At 40.3% G+C, this 17,883-nt stretch overlaps 1 protein-coding gene across 1 annotated transcript in view; it reads left to right on the top strand.

Moving 5' to 3' along the window:
* LOC139712504 (coiled-coil and C2 domain-containing protein 2A-like) overlaps positions 1–7,399 on the top strand; it is a 45,841-nt gene extending 38,442 nt beyond the window's left edge. Inside the window, 8 exon segments of the mRNA XM_071624319.1 lie at positions 492–647; positions 2,025–2,222; positions 3,010–3,099; positions 3,745–3,996; positions 4,797–4,919; positions 5,693–5,751; positions 6,489–6,660; positions 7,211–7,399. Of these exon segments, the coding sequence (XP_071480420.1) occupies positions 492–647; positions 2,025–2,222; positions 3,010–3,099; positions 3,745–3,996; positions 4,797–4,919; positions 5,693–5,751; positions 6,489–6,660; positions 7,211–7,399 (1,239 nt within the window).
* The last annotated feature ends 10,484 nt before the right edge of the window (positions 7,400–17,883 follow it).

The following is a 17,883-nucleotide window of genomic DNA, read 5'->3' as shown; positions in this document are numbered from 1 at the left end:
GTGTTAGCAAATGCTCCTTGCAATTTTGCTCCGCAAATGAAAGTGCACTGTACATTGCCTTTTTATCTATTTGAATGGTTCTTTGGCCATAGGATGGATGGACATACATGTACACGTACTTTATCAAAAGAAGAAATGTCGCTTTGGTAGCCTTGTGACTTGAATACTGGTTAGTTCTGTCCACCACGCATCCAATCATACTAGTCTTCAATGAGTGCGTTTTTGCCTGAGAAACCCTGTGACTTCATAAATCACATTGTAATAACCTATCCACTCGGAAGTCAAATTTTTTGGTTTATTCTATTTTCTATCAAAAATTGAATTCATAGGGGCCTTCCTGAACACAAACTGTACATCTGCTTGCTGTAATGTTGCCTTAACACCTCATCAAATGGGCACATCTCAACATGACTGCAGATTTCCATTGGTTAAAATTAGATCCAGTTCAAAACATGCTCAGGAAAGTACATTGATTGATTTTCACATTTCAGGTGTCCGGTGCCATTCGCGTTGAAGCGCCCTCAACCCTCCTCGGCTACGAGCGCAGCAGAGAGAGCGCTGGTCGAGGCGCAGCCAATGCCACCTTCCTGTCAGTCTTCATTACTGTAGAGCCTCCTCTTGCAGCCCCTGAGTTCTTCAGAGAGAAAGTGAGTCTGGTCGTATCATGTCATAGCATTTATTCCTAACTGTGATTTGCAAATTATCAGATAAAAAAGTAAAAGGTGTTGTGGGGCCGAGAAAACCTTGTATGTCGAATGTGTCAAATGTTCAGGAGAGTGAAAAACATGGTAGCCAAAGCAACGCTGAAATCAAATAGGATTAGCTTTCCTTTGACATGCTGTGATGGCTCCATTTTTCAGGGTAAGACAGTTAAAGGACAAGTTCACCTTCATAGACATGTAGGTTAAGTGAGTGCAGCAATATTAGTAGAACACATCAATGAGAGTTTGAGGAAAATCGGACAATCCGTTCAAAAGTTATGAATTTTTAAAGTTTCTGCTCAGTCAGGGCTGGATGAGAAGACTACTATAGCTTGTGATGTCATATGAGTACAACTATATAAAGAAAGTATAAAGAAAATTCAAGATATTCTCACTTTTCTCACATAATAAAAGAAAACTCGACTTCTCTCTTTCAGAAGTCAGGGGGAATGATATTACCCCTAACATAAGTCAGTAACAAGTCGAGGAAATGTTCACTTTATTCAAAAAGTCAAGTTTTGTGAAATTCTCTTTTTATTTTCCTTATATCGTTGTACGCATGTGACATCATACACTGTAGTAGTCTTCTCCTCCAGCAGTGATTGCACAGATATTTTAAAAATTCATAACTTTTGAACGGATTGTCGGATTTTCCCCAAACTTTCACTGATGTGTTCTACTAACATTGTTGCCTTCACTCAATCCACATGTATATGAAGGTGAACTTGTCCTTTAAGTTGTGGACAGGACATCTCTAGACAAATTACCTGACAATTCTGTAGTAAAAAAAAGTGATTTTCACCAAAATTTGAGATACAAGATCATGTCACCCCAGCAACAAAAGACTCTTTTGGAATGTAATTACACTCAATATTGCCCTCCTGGTACCAAATGAACTAAGTATAGGTGTCTGTCCCCACTTTGATGGCAACTCCAGTTGCAATCCCAAACTTGGCAGAGTACACCATGTGAACCTCTTTATGGGATGCAGAGACCATGGTTTTAATCCTGTGGTTTGTGAGAGTCCATGTCACTGTTTAGATTCATCAGTCCACCAGTCAGGTGATAACGCTAATTATGAAAATGTATGGAAAAATGAAAGGTGAGGTGATGCCTCCCAGTACACTTGATGATATAACATGATTTAAATGTTTAGACCTACAATATATTACCGATATTCTACCACGCCAGAAAAGTCATCATATTCTTAACTCATCTTTCTTGCTCTGTCTGTCTGTTTGTTTGTTTGTTTGTCTGTCTGTCTGTCTGTCTGTCTGTCTGTCTGTCTCTTGCTTGCCTTCTTTCCCCCCATTTCTGCCTCAGTTTGAGACACTTGAAGATGACGCCCTTCTGAACCAGGCCGAGCTGCTTCAGCTCCAGGTCTCCAAGAAGTTCCCAAAGAGGCAGATCACGTCCACCGTCATCGACATGAATGGCAACTCGGTCTTCATCACCCGCTACTTCAAGGCTCTAGCTCCCCCAGCTGTTCTCCTTGAAGGAGACAGCCAGAGGAAAATATCGGTTAGTCTCCTCCTAGTATGCTTGAATATCGGTGAACCTGTTGGTAGTGAAAAAGCTAAAGAATCCCAAACATTTCCTGACCGATACACACTTGTGATATACTTGGAAAACTACACATTGACATGTATTTCCTGAGTCCAAATCTATACATCAATGATTGTCATATTTCTTTTCATATACTCCTTATTTAAAGTGCTTGAAAGATGCCCTTATTTTGATATGTCATGCGTATTAGGGTAATTACCCAGAGGGCAATTACCCCCAGCTAAATACTGGTTAGTAATAAGTTAGAGTAATGATTAGGGTTAGGTTTAGGGTTAGGGTTTGGGTTGGGGTAAGATTTAGGTTCAGGATTAGGATTAGGATTAGGGTTTAAGGTCAGGGGAAGAGTCGGAGGAAGGGTCCGGGATAATTGCTCAGGGGGTAATTGCCCTAGACCCATGTCATGAGGTGCATTTTTTTTAATGAATTAAAAAGCTTTTAGTGGAGACTAACTTTGTAACAGCAACATATCACTCTCTGTTTTAACATCCTTGCAATGTAGATTTTTTTTAAATGATCTTTCCAAAGTTCGTGACAATTGTCAGGACTTAATTTAGTGATATGTTTTCTCCAATATAAAGATTACTATATCTTGAGATAACTGCTAATTTTTGCACATCACATTATAATTGTAGAGAATAATCTAGTGTCCTCTACACACAGTAAGTAGAGTCAATGATTTAATGTGATTGATTCCATATTTCTTTCTTTTTGTTTTCCTTTGTGATAAATTGTATTTTTGCAGGAGAGAGTGGCTCGGTTTGTCTCCCTCGTGCCTTCTGTTTCGGACAGTGTCATGTTTCCAGGCGTGTGCAATATCTGGGCAACGTGTGATGTAAGTGCACTGAAATTAACTGAGTGGAGATCACAGGGGACAATCTTATGTTGTAGTCTCTTCATTTCAACTCGTCATATTTCTGCCTAACGGGTAAAATAATCTCAGCCTCACATGACTTCTGTCTGTTCAGATGTTTGAGCCATTAATGTATGCTTTCTATGGTAACAAACAATATGCATTTACGATGAAATTGGCAGCTGCAATCTTCTAAAGACTGCAGAATGCATGGAATATTTATAGTCAAATTTTAGAGTATTACTATTGAATTCTGTTGATGGTGGACTTATTACACTTGACAATTTAGCCCATACGATTATATTGTAGAAGATACCAGAAAAGAAGAAATGTTGTGCTTAAGAGCTCTACTATCGATTGTTCTACCTCCTGTTCAGTCAAGATAGACTGTCTTGATAAAGTAAAAGATGAATAATTCATATCGATGTCATTCAAAGAATGATACTGAAAGTCTCATTCAAAGACATCATTATATAGCATAACAGTTCTGATTTCATTGGGGATGTTTATGATATGAGAATGATTTCACATATGTCATGCTCACACATATCTGTGGCAGCTTGGGCTTTTGTAATGATGCACTTTTCATATGTTGCCATGGCAACTTCTTTCCCCCAATGACAACAGCAATTCCTGCGGATGTTGCAGGGTGACGAGGAGGAGCATGCGGTCCTCCTCATCAACTACTTCCTGCATATGAACAAGAAGGCGTGGTTGATCCTGGGCCGGGCAATTCCCGAGGGCCCCACGGCCTACGTCCTGTCCAAGGAGAGCGAGGATCACTTCTGGATCTGGAATCCGTCCACTGGGGAGCACTACCAGACCTCCGACAGCTTCTGCCCCCTCAAGGCCATCGACTGCTTAGTCAACGAGGAAAACGTGAGCTCCTTTTTTACTCTCTATGGGGAATTGACTACAAGGCATTAAGATAGCAAGGGTATGGACATTAAGATACAACTGAAGCGAGTGTATGACCATACACTTCCAAACGTATTTCCTTAGAGTAATAATTCCCTCACACAGTGGCTGCAGTATAAGATGGGCAAACCCACTAGCCCGCAGCAATGCCACTGCCCTAGACAAAAGGAAGGGTGATAGAGTAAAATATGGATGCAAGGATGATATTATATCAAACTTGATAGGTAATGCTTAGACATCTTGCACCGATGGCCATTAAACTTCGGTATGAAAGGTTTGATTGAACAGACTAACAGTGTGCAGTGTAATAGAAATCTCTGAACACAGTAGCACGAAATATTGGAAGTGAAGCATGTGAGTTCTTTGTGCATGGTTTGACCAGTTTGTATTAGACTCTTTTGTTTTATTTTTATGCCTCCACCGCAAAGTGTCGCCAGAGGCATTATTTGTTTTCTAGAAACATGGAGTGAATCCTTCGATGCTAATTCTGAATGCTACAACGTATTCTGTTACCTGTAGCATCTGAGACAGGGATATTCCTCACAGAGATTAGTTCATTGTAGGCTTTGTTTTTGTAGGCAATGAGCGCAGCAAGTTACATTACAGAGAAAAAGAAAATGTCAATAAATTTAGATGAATACATTTAGGTACATGTGTATGTGGATGAAAGGAGGAGGTTGCAGAGAGAGTGAAAAGATTTCAAGATGATTGAGGACTGTGCACATTATGCTCTCCATGTTGTCTCCCACCCAACGTTGTAGATCTGGGCCAATATCCAGCTCCAGGAAGAGACAAGTCGTATGTCCTTTGACCTCAGCCAGGCAGCCCACTGGAAGCCTCTCTTTACTAAAGACTTCCCCATCCCTGGTCTCTCTAGCATACAAGTAAGGATATCCAGGAAGGGTCATTGAATTTCATCAGGAACTGTTGTCGTTCAGTTTCACTAGAAACATCAAATGGGATGATATTCTCGAAGCATTTATGCAAGTGACAGGCTGGACTTCTATGGTTGTCAATATTCAAATCCCTAGATTAACTTTATACTGTAATAGTGGAAATTTTGTGCAAGTGATTTTTTTCGTGATTGGCGGGGTAAAATGAATTTTGTGTTTTTTAATTTTGTGGTTATGTCGCTATGATTGAGGGAGCATTTCAAAAAGCTCACTGCTAACATGGTGGTTAAGGGCTTTGGTAATGCATAATTAAATGGTAAACAGTAAAAATAGTTTGCATTATGACAGCAAATTCTATCATGCCAGAGGACTACCTATACTGTAAAGAAAACTACAAATAGCATGGAATCCCAACTTGTGTTATGGTGGATTTTCAGATACATGAAACCAATGATGCCGTCTACGATTTTGTTTGTTTGTTTGCTTGCTTGGTTTACTTCAAGGTTATATGAAGATATGCCATTTCTTATTTACATGATATTACGATGTTATTAAGTAATTTGATGTGAAGGATACATGCCATTTATTCCGTGTAATGATACAACATCCAAACCATACTTATTTCACACCTGTGGGATACTAGCTTGAATGAAGCAGGTGCAACAATAAATGTGCAGGCCCACACAGTAAGATTCACTTAAATCTGGTAATTTGTAATGAATATTAACTTTAACTGCTAATACATCTTTTTCTTCCTCCTACAGCCAAGTTCGATAGATTATCCAGAAACCAACCGAGATAATGTCATCGACCTGCAGAACAAGTAAGCATTTGCCTTTCTTGCCTACTTGTGGCTCTTCAACCCGTTGGGGACGGTTTGATTTTGCTACATGTACAACACGCATTTCCCATAGACACCTGCCAGAGTATACTCGGAACTCATCCTCAATGGGTTAGGCAATTCTTATATGTTACAATTTTCTCTTGAGTCAGACCTCTTCCTGCAAAATTTACATTTCAAAATTTTGAAAAAAATGCAACACTGTCAGAAAGAAAATAATAAAAAAAAAAATAAATCTGAAATAAGTTCATGGATTATGTTAATCAAGTGTGACTTATACAGAGGTGAAAAGGTTCCTTAGATTACAAGCGCATTTAGCTTTCATCAAAATTTTCCATGAACGGGAAGTATTGCTTCATCTAATTAAACACCAGGAGAATAAAGAAATTTCAGACGTACATCATTCCAGTATTTGCTTTGAGTTCATATTTAGTAACAGCTTAAAATATTTTGGCTACTTTTGGTTTTTGACAGATATGAATTCATCTGATGCTAAGCTTTAAAACAAGATTTAATTGGCCTACATGTACTTCATTGCGAGGAAAATGTAGAGTAAGAGAAATAAAAAGTTAGAAAACTGCAAAGGTTGTACCACCATATTGAAGCATATTTACACACATTTATCTTCCTTTTATAATCTCTGACTTTATATGAGTAACGTGGTGCTGCATCATACGTAAGTGTTAACAGCATGAATGTAATGTACATTACTTACACAGAATTGAGAAGAAGCTTCGCAACTGCGTCATGGACTGGCGCCCCCGCCACATCACACGCTGGAATCGTCACGTGATCCACACCTTCCGCGAAATCTTGAAGAAGCTGGAGAACGCTCCTGACCTCCTCGCTAGCGACAACCCCACCCTGAAGAGCATCACAGACTCGTACAATGTGAGTGTGCAAAGGAAATGTCCATGGTTGAAATTGCTAGTTCATGGTAGGGAGCTGAATCGTATTGTGTGGTGGTTGGATTATTAGCATGCATGTACTGTACACAGGTGCAGTCTAGGTACATTGTAGAATGCCCAGGGCCATTATATAAACATTGATGTTGGGCTACCAAAGTCCAAAAATTTTATCTTTTGGGGGCCTGATGGGGTATCTAAGTTTAAAAATGGATTGTGACGTTTCCTTTTGATTGGGGCCAATACATTTCTTTTACTACCAAAATGTCATATAATTTAGAGATTTTAGTGGCCCAAACAAGTTAGTGTTAAGCCCTGCTTCACATACTTTATTTGTTCAACTATGACAACATTTTAGTATCACAAAAGAATACAGCAGTCTCGGGGACTTTGTTATAATGATAGTCACGGTAAAAGGCAGGTTTCTAATCTTTTGCTAGCCACATGTAATGTATGTTTAAAAACAAACAAACATATCCAATTTCAGGTGAATGAAATTGTTGACAAATTTACCTCTTTTATTCATTATTCCACAGATGTGTGGTTTTCCGCTGCACATGTCCTACACTGAGATCAAGACGATTGTGGACAAGGTCCAGAGTACAGGGGTTCACAAGAACGAGTCCAACGACGTGGAGTTTGCCCTGGCTGTGCACATCCACCCTTACCCAAACCACGTCCTGTCGGTCTGGATCTACCTGGCGTCCGTCACCAAGCGGAGGTGATCTGTAGCCCGCCCTCGTGAGGGTGGTGGTCTACAGTACATCAACAGTGCCACCACAGACTGGCTTGTGGTGATCTACAATTTGCTGTGATGTAGGACACTTGATTTGCGTTGTTACATGACGGTCAGACTGGTGTCTGTTGCCAATTTAAAGAGTGATGCTGTTCACAGTGACTGTACAGCAATGGGGAAGCCTGCCATGAAAACAGAGAGAAAACATATTCCTCGTATTGTGAGGAAAATACTGTAAAAGTGGATATATTTGCGCAACTAATTTTTTCGCGCTCAGCGGGGTAAGAAGATTTTCGCATGTTTTTAATTCCGGGGTATCAGGATCTCTGGAACATATGGCAGGCAAAAATATTTGTGGTCTTCTATTTTCGCGCTAGTTTCTAGTGCGAAATGCGCGAAAATTTCCACTTTTACCGTATCAGAATATGAGAATATCTCATCACATCAGAGCAAGGTTCCCAAGCAATCCACATCTGTAATAGAGGATGCTCTTGAAGACTGTATTGAAATTTTGCATCCAAATTGTGTGTGAGAGCTTGTGCTGTGTTCAGTGTAAACCTAATGAAAGGCTCATGTACAATGTATGGTGCAATAGATGTGGGAGCCTGGAGGTACTTTTCCCTGTATGTATTGTCCTAAGTCCTGCTGTTCTGTGTACATGCTATTTCAACCAGACAGAGAAGTCTATGTGTATGGGATGCTATCCCATCAGATATTGTATTCAATTGATGCTTTCTATTGACATCATGTCCAGTTCTTTTCATTGCCATGTGTTCCTTAATCCCACTTTAGCATGTTACCAGCCTCAAATCGTGCACCCCTTTGGGAGAAACCTCCCCTGCTGGTACATGCACTCTCTCATTGTTTTCTCTCAAGTCTGTAATGCTGAGCTGATGAGAACACATGGAGATTATTTTGTACATAAGATACAGGGCAAGGAGCTAGAAGCAACCAAAAGCAGGGTGGCCCACAGCTGGAACTTGAAATCTTAGCATTTTACACAGAAGATAGAACAAAAATCTTGATGGTATGTGTTTATGTATTGCCCCAAAATGTACGCCAAGAGTATGAAGTGTTGTAAGGTTTATGACCTACCTGAGGACTCTGGCAGCTGTAGGACTCTAGATGTACTCAAGGGCCATCTAAGCCTCAATGTGGACCACTTGATGGCCACAGTGACTGAGCTGTAATCCAAGGACACAAATCTTTCTATACCATTTTTCAGTACATTTGGACACTCTGCACTTGTTGGCAAATGTCTTATTTTCAGCATGTCATCAATTTTGGGATATCAGAACAAATTTTGCTGTGATGCTGTAAAATAATATAACCCTTTGTGGACAACCCTGCTGAATTACGAACTTACTTTGTCAAGAGATTCTAGTCACCATTTCACAGTAAATCCTGCTGGCTTTGTTAAAAGTTATTCCACTTGGAGTTGAAATATGGCTAACTGCATATGTTGACCACAAAGGTATAAAGTGTTTGATGCAAACAAAAGTGAGATGCTAAAATATTGCCTCTGCAGCACTGTGATGAATATTCAAAGCAAGTTTATATATTTTGACCTAGGTTGCATATACGTAATGTGAAAGTCAAGCCATATCTTTGGGCCAAGTGGATTCAATGATTTACTGGAATATGATTATATGGAGATGACCATCAATATGCTTCATTCTTGTCATACCTATCACTAATGTTCATGATCCATATGAAAAAGCACTCTGATGCTGCAATTTTATCTAAACTTGACATTTGACTTTCTCATAGTTGAAAGAGTTGCTTCATAAGAAAACTTAGCACTCAAGAACAAGTCTAGGGCTATTTTGCATTATGAAGCAGGGACATTACTATGTACATAGTACCTTTGGAACAGATTCTCTTCTTATATAGAATGTGTGTTGAAGAGGTATGCCAGACAATTTTCGTAATTTCACGTCAGTTAGCACATAAATCAACAGCTGCATGTATAGACTTGTGGAATTTATTGTGGCCCTTGAGCAGAGAAACCAGTAATCTGAAAATCTTAAACAAATTACACTGAACAGTGTTGATGGCATAGGAGTCTCTCATATTTCAGAAATGTGTAATACCATTACAATACCGCTTAAATTCATCTGTGTAGAATCTTTGTGTATGCATGCCTTCTTCTTTTGTTCTGCTTCCTTGAGCCCAAACTCATGCATTGTTATGGTGAGGCTGCCATGTCATCATCCTTGATCATTGTTGTTATAAACTTTGAAAACATAATTATTCCTCATCCCAGTCACTATAAATTCTGAAACTCTGTACTCAGTATATTACTAATATTTATAATTGTTCAACTGGAAAAGTCTGAAAATCTTCCAGAGGTTCCCTTTGATATACGTAGGTTTTGATGAAATCTTCTCCTTCCACTGGCACAATGTACCTGGCCATTGCCTCTTTGCCAACTATTGTATGTCTAGGCACCTGGGGTGAACCACGAGAGGTTGGCATCATTCACCTGTTTTGTGGTTTAGATGTGTGAAATGACCACATTGAATAACTGCATCTAGGACAAAGAGCGTGTTTCTACTGAGTGACGAAAATTCGAGGTGATACCAGCCGATGTGTGGTGATACCGGCCGATGCCGGCCGATACCGGCCAATGCTTGGTGACACCTCGAATTTTTCCTCAGTAGAAACAGATCGGGTAGTGGCCGATGCCGGCTGATGCGAGGTGCTCCGTCGTCCATCTATTGAGGTGGTCGATGCGTGGTGACGCGAAGGACGATTCTCAGTAGAAACACACCGGGTAGCGAAATTCGTGGTGTATCGGACGTCTAGAATTTCTCCCCGCGCTTTTCAATCGGTTCATCGCACACACTCCTTCGACACATGTGTACAAAATACGTGTGTACATACAGCGACCGTGTTGGCATCATGCTTTGTTTGTACCAACTCGCTTGTGTATGTGTTATAGGCCCTATACGTTACGTTACATGAGAATTGTGGCATTCATCGTCTATTGTTCGCCTAACTTATTGCATTACTAAGCCCTCATCACTTACTTGATTTTACACCGCGTTATTTCATTTTATATTGTCTCGAATCGCGAGAGTACCACATTAGTATGTCGCAGCCTTGAGAAAATCTCAACTGGACCCTCGATCTCCAAAGATTTCTCATCAGTCAGTGGTTGTTCGGGGTATATTGGATGGGAAGACGAAGAGAAATGGCTAATCAAAAAATAGCCGACGCAGTTGTAGCAAAGCAGGCAGGGTTCGGATCGTATTAACAGGCAATGCGTGCGTAACCCAAATCTGTGACTTAAAAATACCTGACTTCCGGAATCGCCGCATTTGCACGTCACCTTTGCATCACCTCGTATTTCATCGCTCAGTAGAAACAGCTCGAGTGGTCGTAAAATACGAGGTGCTGCGTTGGACAAAATTCGTGGCGATGCCAGGGATGTGAGGTGCTCTCAGTAGAAACACGCTCATTAATCCATCTATCAGTTTGTACTCATCTTGCCGAACCAGTACTTTATTTATGAAATGAATAAAAAAACAGATACACCAGCACTGTAGATTGTGTGAAAAATGTTCAATAATTTATTGCATAATCACTCTGTTGATACAATGTACAATAAACTTTTGTAAAATCTCTGTACAAGATATGTTGTAGATTTTAATACACATTCCATACTTCATATAAAATGTGAAAAATGTAGAGATACTAGTATTAAGTACATTGTAATAAATTTGTACCCTTGTGAATAAATTCTCAGCTGTGTATGCAGCATGGAAGTAATTTTGTGCTATCATTCACAACCAGTATTTTGTTTTATTTTACTTTAATAAGTACCCGATTCACTGTAGAACTTTCCACTCGTGAAACCATGAATCTTGATACACTTGGAACAAAACAAAAACTTTTGCAGTATTACATAAACTGTGACAGAGGAAACGAAAGTAATCATTCAGCCAGCAAATCAACACAACAGAATGATATTTCATGCTTGAATCTTTGGTAAATATACACCTCATGCATAATATATTAAACTCAACTTAATAGTGAAAATGCAATACAGTAGAATTTTTGTTACGACACACACTAAGGTAAAAAATGTAAAAAAACCAAACAACTTTGACCTTCAGGACCAAATTCTGCAGTTCTTTATCACATGATTTGCCATGTTACTCTTATTCAAATGAATGTGTGCTCCTGTGTTTTACGCTGAAAGTACAAAAGTTGTACATGCTCATATTTTGAAGCATAATGGCAACATTTCTGGAGAATCATCTCTCATTAGAAGAGACAAGAAATAATTTCTGTGACAGAGCATCTATTATACATGTAGCAAACCTGACTCATATTGACAGTTTCAACCCTGAGAGATCACTATTAAGAAATTGAAGAGTTTGATTGTAAAACGGGTTAAATGCCATAAGCCCATCATCAGATAGGGCAAAATAAAAACATATCTCTGACATCTCACTTGAAACATAACAAGGAATATTCTTTAAGTTAGGAACAGAAATATCCAATATTCTCTGATGATATGCTATATAAATTTCTTTTTGTAGCTTTAATTGCAAGTGTCTCATATTAACAAGAATGGAATTAACTCATTTTGCGATCAAACGCTTTAATTGCAGGACACCATGCTTCTTTCACAAAATAACAATGAAAACAATACATCACTAGTATTGATATGAAAATAAAAATACAACAAATTTCAGGTTAATCGACACACAGGACCACAGGAAAGCTATGCTTTCAAAGAAATGATGCAGTGAATCATGGAGAAGAGTGTGCAGATTTAAATGATACTTGGTCACTGCCAATTACTAAAAACTTGTATCCCATTCTGTACAGAATTATTGACCCCCTGTGTGTTCTGACATAACAGAAATTAAAACCTAATGTCATTAAACACACTCTCCAATGTCTATGGCAGAGAAAGGGTTAAAATGTGTAAGCTTAAGCATATATCAAGCAACCAGCAATTGCACCATTGTATTTAATAGAGAAATCGAACTTCATGTCTAGTTTAATTTCTTCAGTACTGTTAACCCTTTTTGGCATTCATAGTGAGAGTCTGATGGGCAGGCCTTTATTCACCCCCCCCCCCCCCCCCCCACCAAGAAACATTTGTCATGCCTGTTAAAGGCAATTGTCAACGCAAAAATTAAGCAAGAACACACAAGAGAAGACACTATTGTGCCACATTTTTCAAGGCACGAGGAGGAAATCCTTTATTATGTGGCAGGATTCCTTCCATTTGCGCTGTGCAAAAGATACAGAAAAATTTCAGGTCACTGTGCCAAACAGTATGTCTCATTTCTGGAAGGTCTGAAGGTTTGGGAAGATGACACAAACCATGCCTACTCTTTTTTAGCCTACACTTATGTGTGGACAACACTCCATAACCGAGGTGGACTATACATTGTACAACATTCACGACTCTTATTACACATTGTTCCGGGCAATTGAAATTGAGACCCGTAAACATCCGTCTACCCAGTTGTTAGTTGAAGGAAGATTACAACCTGTGTACTTGAATGCGACTTGAAGTCATGTCATGGACCCGCAACTGAGCAACTAGATGTTGAATAGGGCTGCAAAAGGCCGAATTTGAAAGAAATCAACCGATTCTCGAGCAAGAGGAATTTGCTCTTGCAAGGAGAAAGGAACTAGCTACACGTACTATTAAAGCTGAACAGGCACTAGTCGAGGAGTTTGATGATGAGTTGGATGAGGATCGCCATGAGCAAATTGTTTTCCCAAATGTGGAAAGGGAGACAAAAGGTGAGAAGAAAATTTCAGGACTAGAGGTCTTGGATTACAAGAAGGACAACATGGTTCAGGTACCAGTAGCCTTCACAAAGGAAACACTGCCAATCTCACACTCACAGATACTGAAACCAGAAGTGGCTAAAAGATTGCTGCATCTCCAACCCATCACAGACAAAATGATGCCACACAGCGACACTGCCGAAGTCTCCCTACTCATTAGCAATGATTGTACACAGGCAATTCGACCTCGGGAAGTAGTCACAGGGGCAGAAGATGATCCATATGCACAGAGGTCTCTTCTTGGATGGGACATCATCGGACGAGTGTGCAAAACCCAAGGTGAGAGTCCAAGAAGTGCTGCATGCAACAAAATCGGTGTTGAGACATTCTCAAACTTTGCCTTCCCTGCCAAGACAAAGGAAGTTCTCTGTCCCCAAAAGATAATCCAGACCCTAGAAGCAGACTTCAAGGACATGAGTGGAGGTCAGGAGCCTCTCTCTGTAGAAGATCGGCAATTTCTCCAAAGGATGGAGGAGGGAATCGAGAAGCGGGTAGACGGTCACTACGAATTGCCTCTTCCATTCAAATCAGAGGATCATGTGAAGCTACCATATAACCGGCAGAAGATGGTAGTGAAAAGGTGCAACCACCTTAGTGCCAGATTCCGAAAGAATCCCAAATTTCTGGCAGACTACAAGGAATTCATGCTCGCTGTAGAAGACAACTGCGCTGAGAAGGCCCAAATCGAGTACAGGAATGGGAGAATGGATTTATGCTCCCCTGATGCACCTGAGCCCCTGTCACCAAACCACCTCCTGACTATGAAACCGAAGGTAGTGCTTCGGCCACTGGGAAAGTTTCAACGAGCAAATACCTACTTCGCAACACGATTATTCGGTACTGGATTGAGATATACCAACGGGAATGATAAAACTTTTTGTTGAAAAACAGAGGGCTACAAACAAGTCTCAGAAGGGGAAAAAGGGACTCAGGAAGAAACTTAGCAAGAAGTAAAGTCACTTACCTTTGTATGATTTTGTTTCAGTGGATTTGTTGTATTATCCAGTGAAGCGATTTCTAGTGAAAAGCATTACTGAACATATAGTCATGAACTATTATCACAATCCATGTAGACTTTGTAGGTCTACATGCAGTTTCACTATTAACATTAACGACTGGACGTTGATGTAGTGAATGAATAACAGAGGCCAAAAAATTGCGAACTACTCCACTCCACACTCCACTCAATATGACACCCAACTAGCACGTTGTATTCCACTTTCACACTCCATATGATATTCAACGTTTACGTTCCAAAGTTATATGTCATTTATGCATATTAATGTTCTGATCAATGCAATGAATTTGCAGAAACATTGAGCTCTTCTGTGGAATTTGTATATGATTTATTTACGTCCAACGACGATTAAACGGATTGGAACTGCACTTAGTTGTGACTGTTTGTCTATTGAAGGAGTGCGTTTGAATCAACCGCCCTGTAGCTTGTTTACATTTGAGAAGCTACAAAGAGGGTGAAGTCAGACTGGCGGTTTTCATTGAGGGTTGACGAGCTATGACGCTAAATCATCAAGGCACTTTGAAAGTTTGCGATGAGACGAGGTTTCTGGTGCCACAACCATCTTGAACACCGGTCAGTGGCCACAAATTGTGCAAAATTGGAAACTTATGTGAACACTGCAGTTGACTTCATGTGCAGACATTTCACCACAGTCTTGTGGCAGCACAAGTGCCAACTGGAAAACGTGATGAACGAGTGGCAAGAAGCAAAACTGTACATCACTGGTCTACCCACAACAAAACAGCACAGCATGTGGTAGGCCAAAATGATGAACAAGGGCACAGATACCTACTGTATTGTAAACTAGCTGCACACTGTGGATATATCCAATTGTCCTTCCCCTCTTAACTGCAGCATGCAAGAGGGGCTTCAGCTGCATGGAAAGGGTGAAGTCAGACTGACAGTCTTCTTTGAGGGTCGACAAGATATCCAAGTCGATGCTTGTGATCGATGCTATATTGTCCAGGCACTTAAGTTCGGGATAAGATAAGGTGTCTGCTGCCACAACCACTTTAATGCCAGTCAGTAGCCACAAACGAGGGAGAAATTGGAAGCCCAGGGGAATGCTGCAGCTGCCATGACTTCATACCCACATCAGACATCTGAGTTTACAAAATTTTATTCCCCCTGTTACATGTGTCAGTAGTTTTTGATTGAGACTTGCCAGTTGCTTTCCATGCAAGCGAAGGTATGACTTAAATGAACTCAGTTAATATCTTTGTCGCAGAGGAAGTTTTTGATTGAGACTTGCCAGTTGCTTTCCATGCAAGCGAAGGTATGACTTAAATGAACTCAGTTAATATCTTTGTCGCAGAGGAAGTGAAAATTTTAAAAGTATAAAGAAAGATCATTTTGAAGTCTAACAAGATGTCAGTGGCCCTGAATACCTGGCACAAAATCTTGATGAAATGATGAAGAAGACAAAAGAGGATAATTTACAAGTTGACAGTAGAGTTCTCTTCTGGTTTATACTTCCTTCCACTTTTAGTTTGATTTTTAAGCTTAGTTTGTATAATTAGGTTTTTGGGTTGTCATATATTCTCACTGAGCTCTCCTTTATTCTCTTTAATTATCACCTTCACTACTTTCCTTATTAGATGTGTCCATTTATTGGGTAATGTAAATGGAATGAAATAGTGGAATTTAAGCTCCCTCCTCTTCTGAAATCATCATCAACACTGGATCACTTCAAACGAAATTTGAATACCTACTTATTTTGATATTCCTATATATGCACTGGACTTGTATTCCCACTGCGTGGTAAATTTGTATATATCATATCTTCTATGGCAACCAGGGATATCATCTCAACAGGCAAGCGCTTTATGTTCAGTGAAAAGGTTTTTCCATTGCATAAAGATTTACAGTAATTTTTCTCCAGTTAATCTTTAAGAAACTCAGGTTATTTAACCTTAGCTCGCTGACCAAAGGTTGAATCTAAATTTCTCTGGTTAAGTCTACCTTAGTGTGGCCATGGCAGCAATTTTGGAAGCAATGAACATTGCTGCTCGAAGAGGAGAGAGCATGTTTTTAGAGACCGAACACACCCTCTTGATGTCCTGACAGTCATATGTTCAAGCTCTATAGGTTCACTAGAAATGGTTGTATGAACATCATAGACCATTTGACAGGACCACTGCAAAAGGCAACACAAAGAAATGAGTCACTGCCACAAAGCTTGCAAGTTTTTATTGCACTGCGATGCTATGCCACCGAGGCCGTCATGGACGACACAAGCTGTATTCATGGAGTGCACCTGCCAACTGCTTCAAGAACTATCCGCAAAGTCACCTTGGCATTGTGTCCAATGAAAGATGAAGAAAGTCTTATTTTGATCTCCGTTAATAATTGGTTGTACGTATTACTTGTAATGAGAATATTGACTGTGAATGTGAGCTTTGACACCTTTGTGTGTAGACTAATACTAGGGCCTCCATATGGTCTACAATTATCCTTTGTTACATAATGTACGAGGACATTAGCAGTTGTAGTGTGATAGGAGTCTACCTAAGGTCTACTGAAGTACAATACTCACACAATAGCTAAGAGTATGATTCCTGTACTGTCTTGACCAAGCGAGTTCCAACGTTCCTCGAGTTCCCTCTCCTTGGACCCGGAAAAGGACCTTAAGCGCTTGCTTATAGAATACAGTATAGCAATGTGTTTGCCAGGGCTGAATTTGACCTTGGCAATTTCACAGCCATTGCAGACCCAATCGATACTGGAGCTGCTAACCCAATCAAGCAGGGTATGCAGAGAACTCCTCTTAGCTTTGCAGCAGAGGAAAGAGCCCATTTGGACAAAATGGAGTGTGCTGGAGTGATCCAGCCATCCCAGTCTGCATGGGCGTCAGCCCCGGTGCTGGTTTGTAAAAGGGACGGGGGTGTCTGCTGGTGCATAGACTACCGGGCACTTAACGCTGTCACCAGGAAGGACACCTATCCACTCCCAAACATAGAGGAGTGCTTGGACACTCTTTCCGGCAGCAGATGGTTCTCGAAACTGGATGGAAACTCGGCCTATTGGCAGATGCGCATCCGGGATCAGGACCGCCAGAAGACCACCTTCATAACAGAGTATGGCCTCTATGAATTTGTCTGCATGGGTTTCGGCCTATGCAATGCCCAGGCCACTTTATCGAGGGCCATGGATCTGATCCTTAGGGGGCTAAATTGGGAGATAGTGTTGGCCTTCCTAGATGACGTGATTGTGCTTGGCGCTTCCTTTGAGGATCATGTGCGAAATCTCACGCATGTGTTAGAGATCTCCCTTAAAGCTGACCATGTGGAAGCAGTTCGAACATGATCAGTCCCCACCACGACCAAGCAGGTCGAGCAGTTTCTAGGCTTGGTTAATTGAAATTCAAAACATCATTTTTGAGTTCTTCCTTCCCACCTTTTCTTCAAGTGTTTGAGTCAGGGATTGTTAATGTATGTGTTGTAGAGTAATGTACGTATTCAGTCTGTCACATTTGTAACCCAATAGGATTGTATTTTTTATTCTAACAGGATATGGCGTGTTTGCAACAAGCTCTATTGAAAAAGGAGATTGCATCCTTGAATTTAGGGGCCATTTCATGAGCAGTGAATCATGGGAACAAACGTTTGAAGACTTCTATACTTTTCATTTCA

This window comes from Diadema antillarum, unplaced genomic scaffold, assembly GCF_040938485.1.
Source record: "Diadema antillarum isolate AM-2024a unplaced genomic scaffold, OU_Dant_1.0 seq00001813_RagTag, whole genome shotgun sequence".
In the NCBI taxonomy this organism is placed as follows: Eukaryota; Metazoa; Echinodermata; class Echinoidea; order Diadematoida; family Diadematidae; genus Diadema; species Diadema antillarum.
Note: the sequence above shows the minus strand (reverse complement) of the source record. Positions and strands in the feature narration are given on the sequence as shown.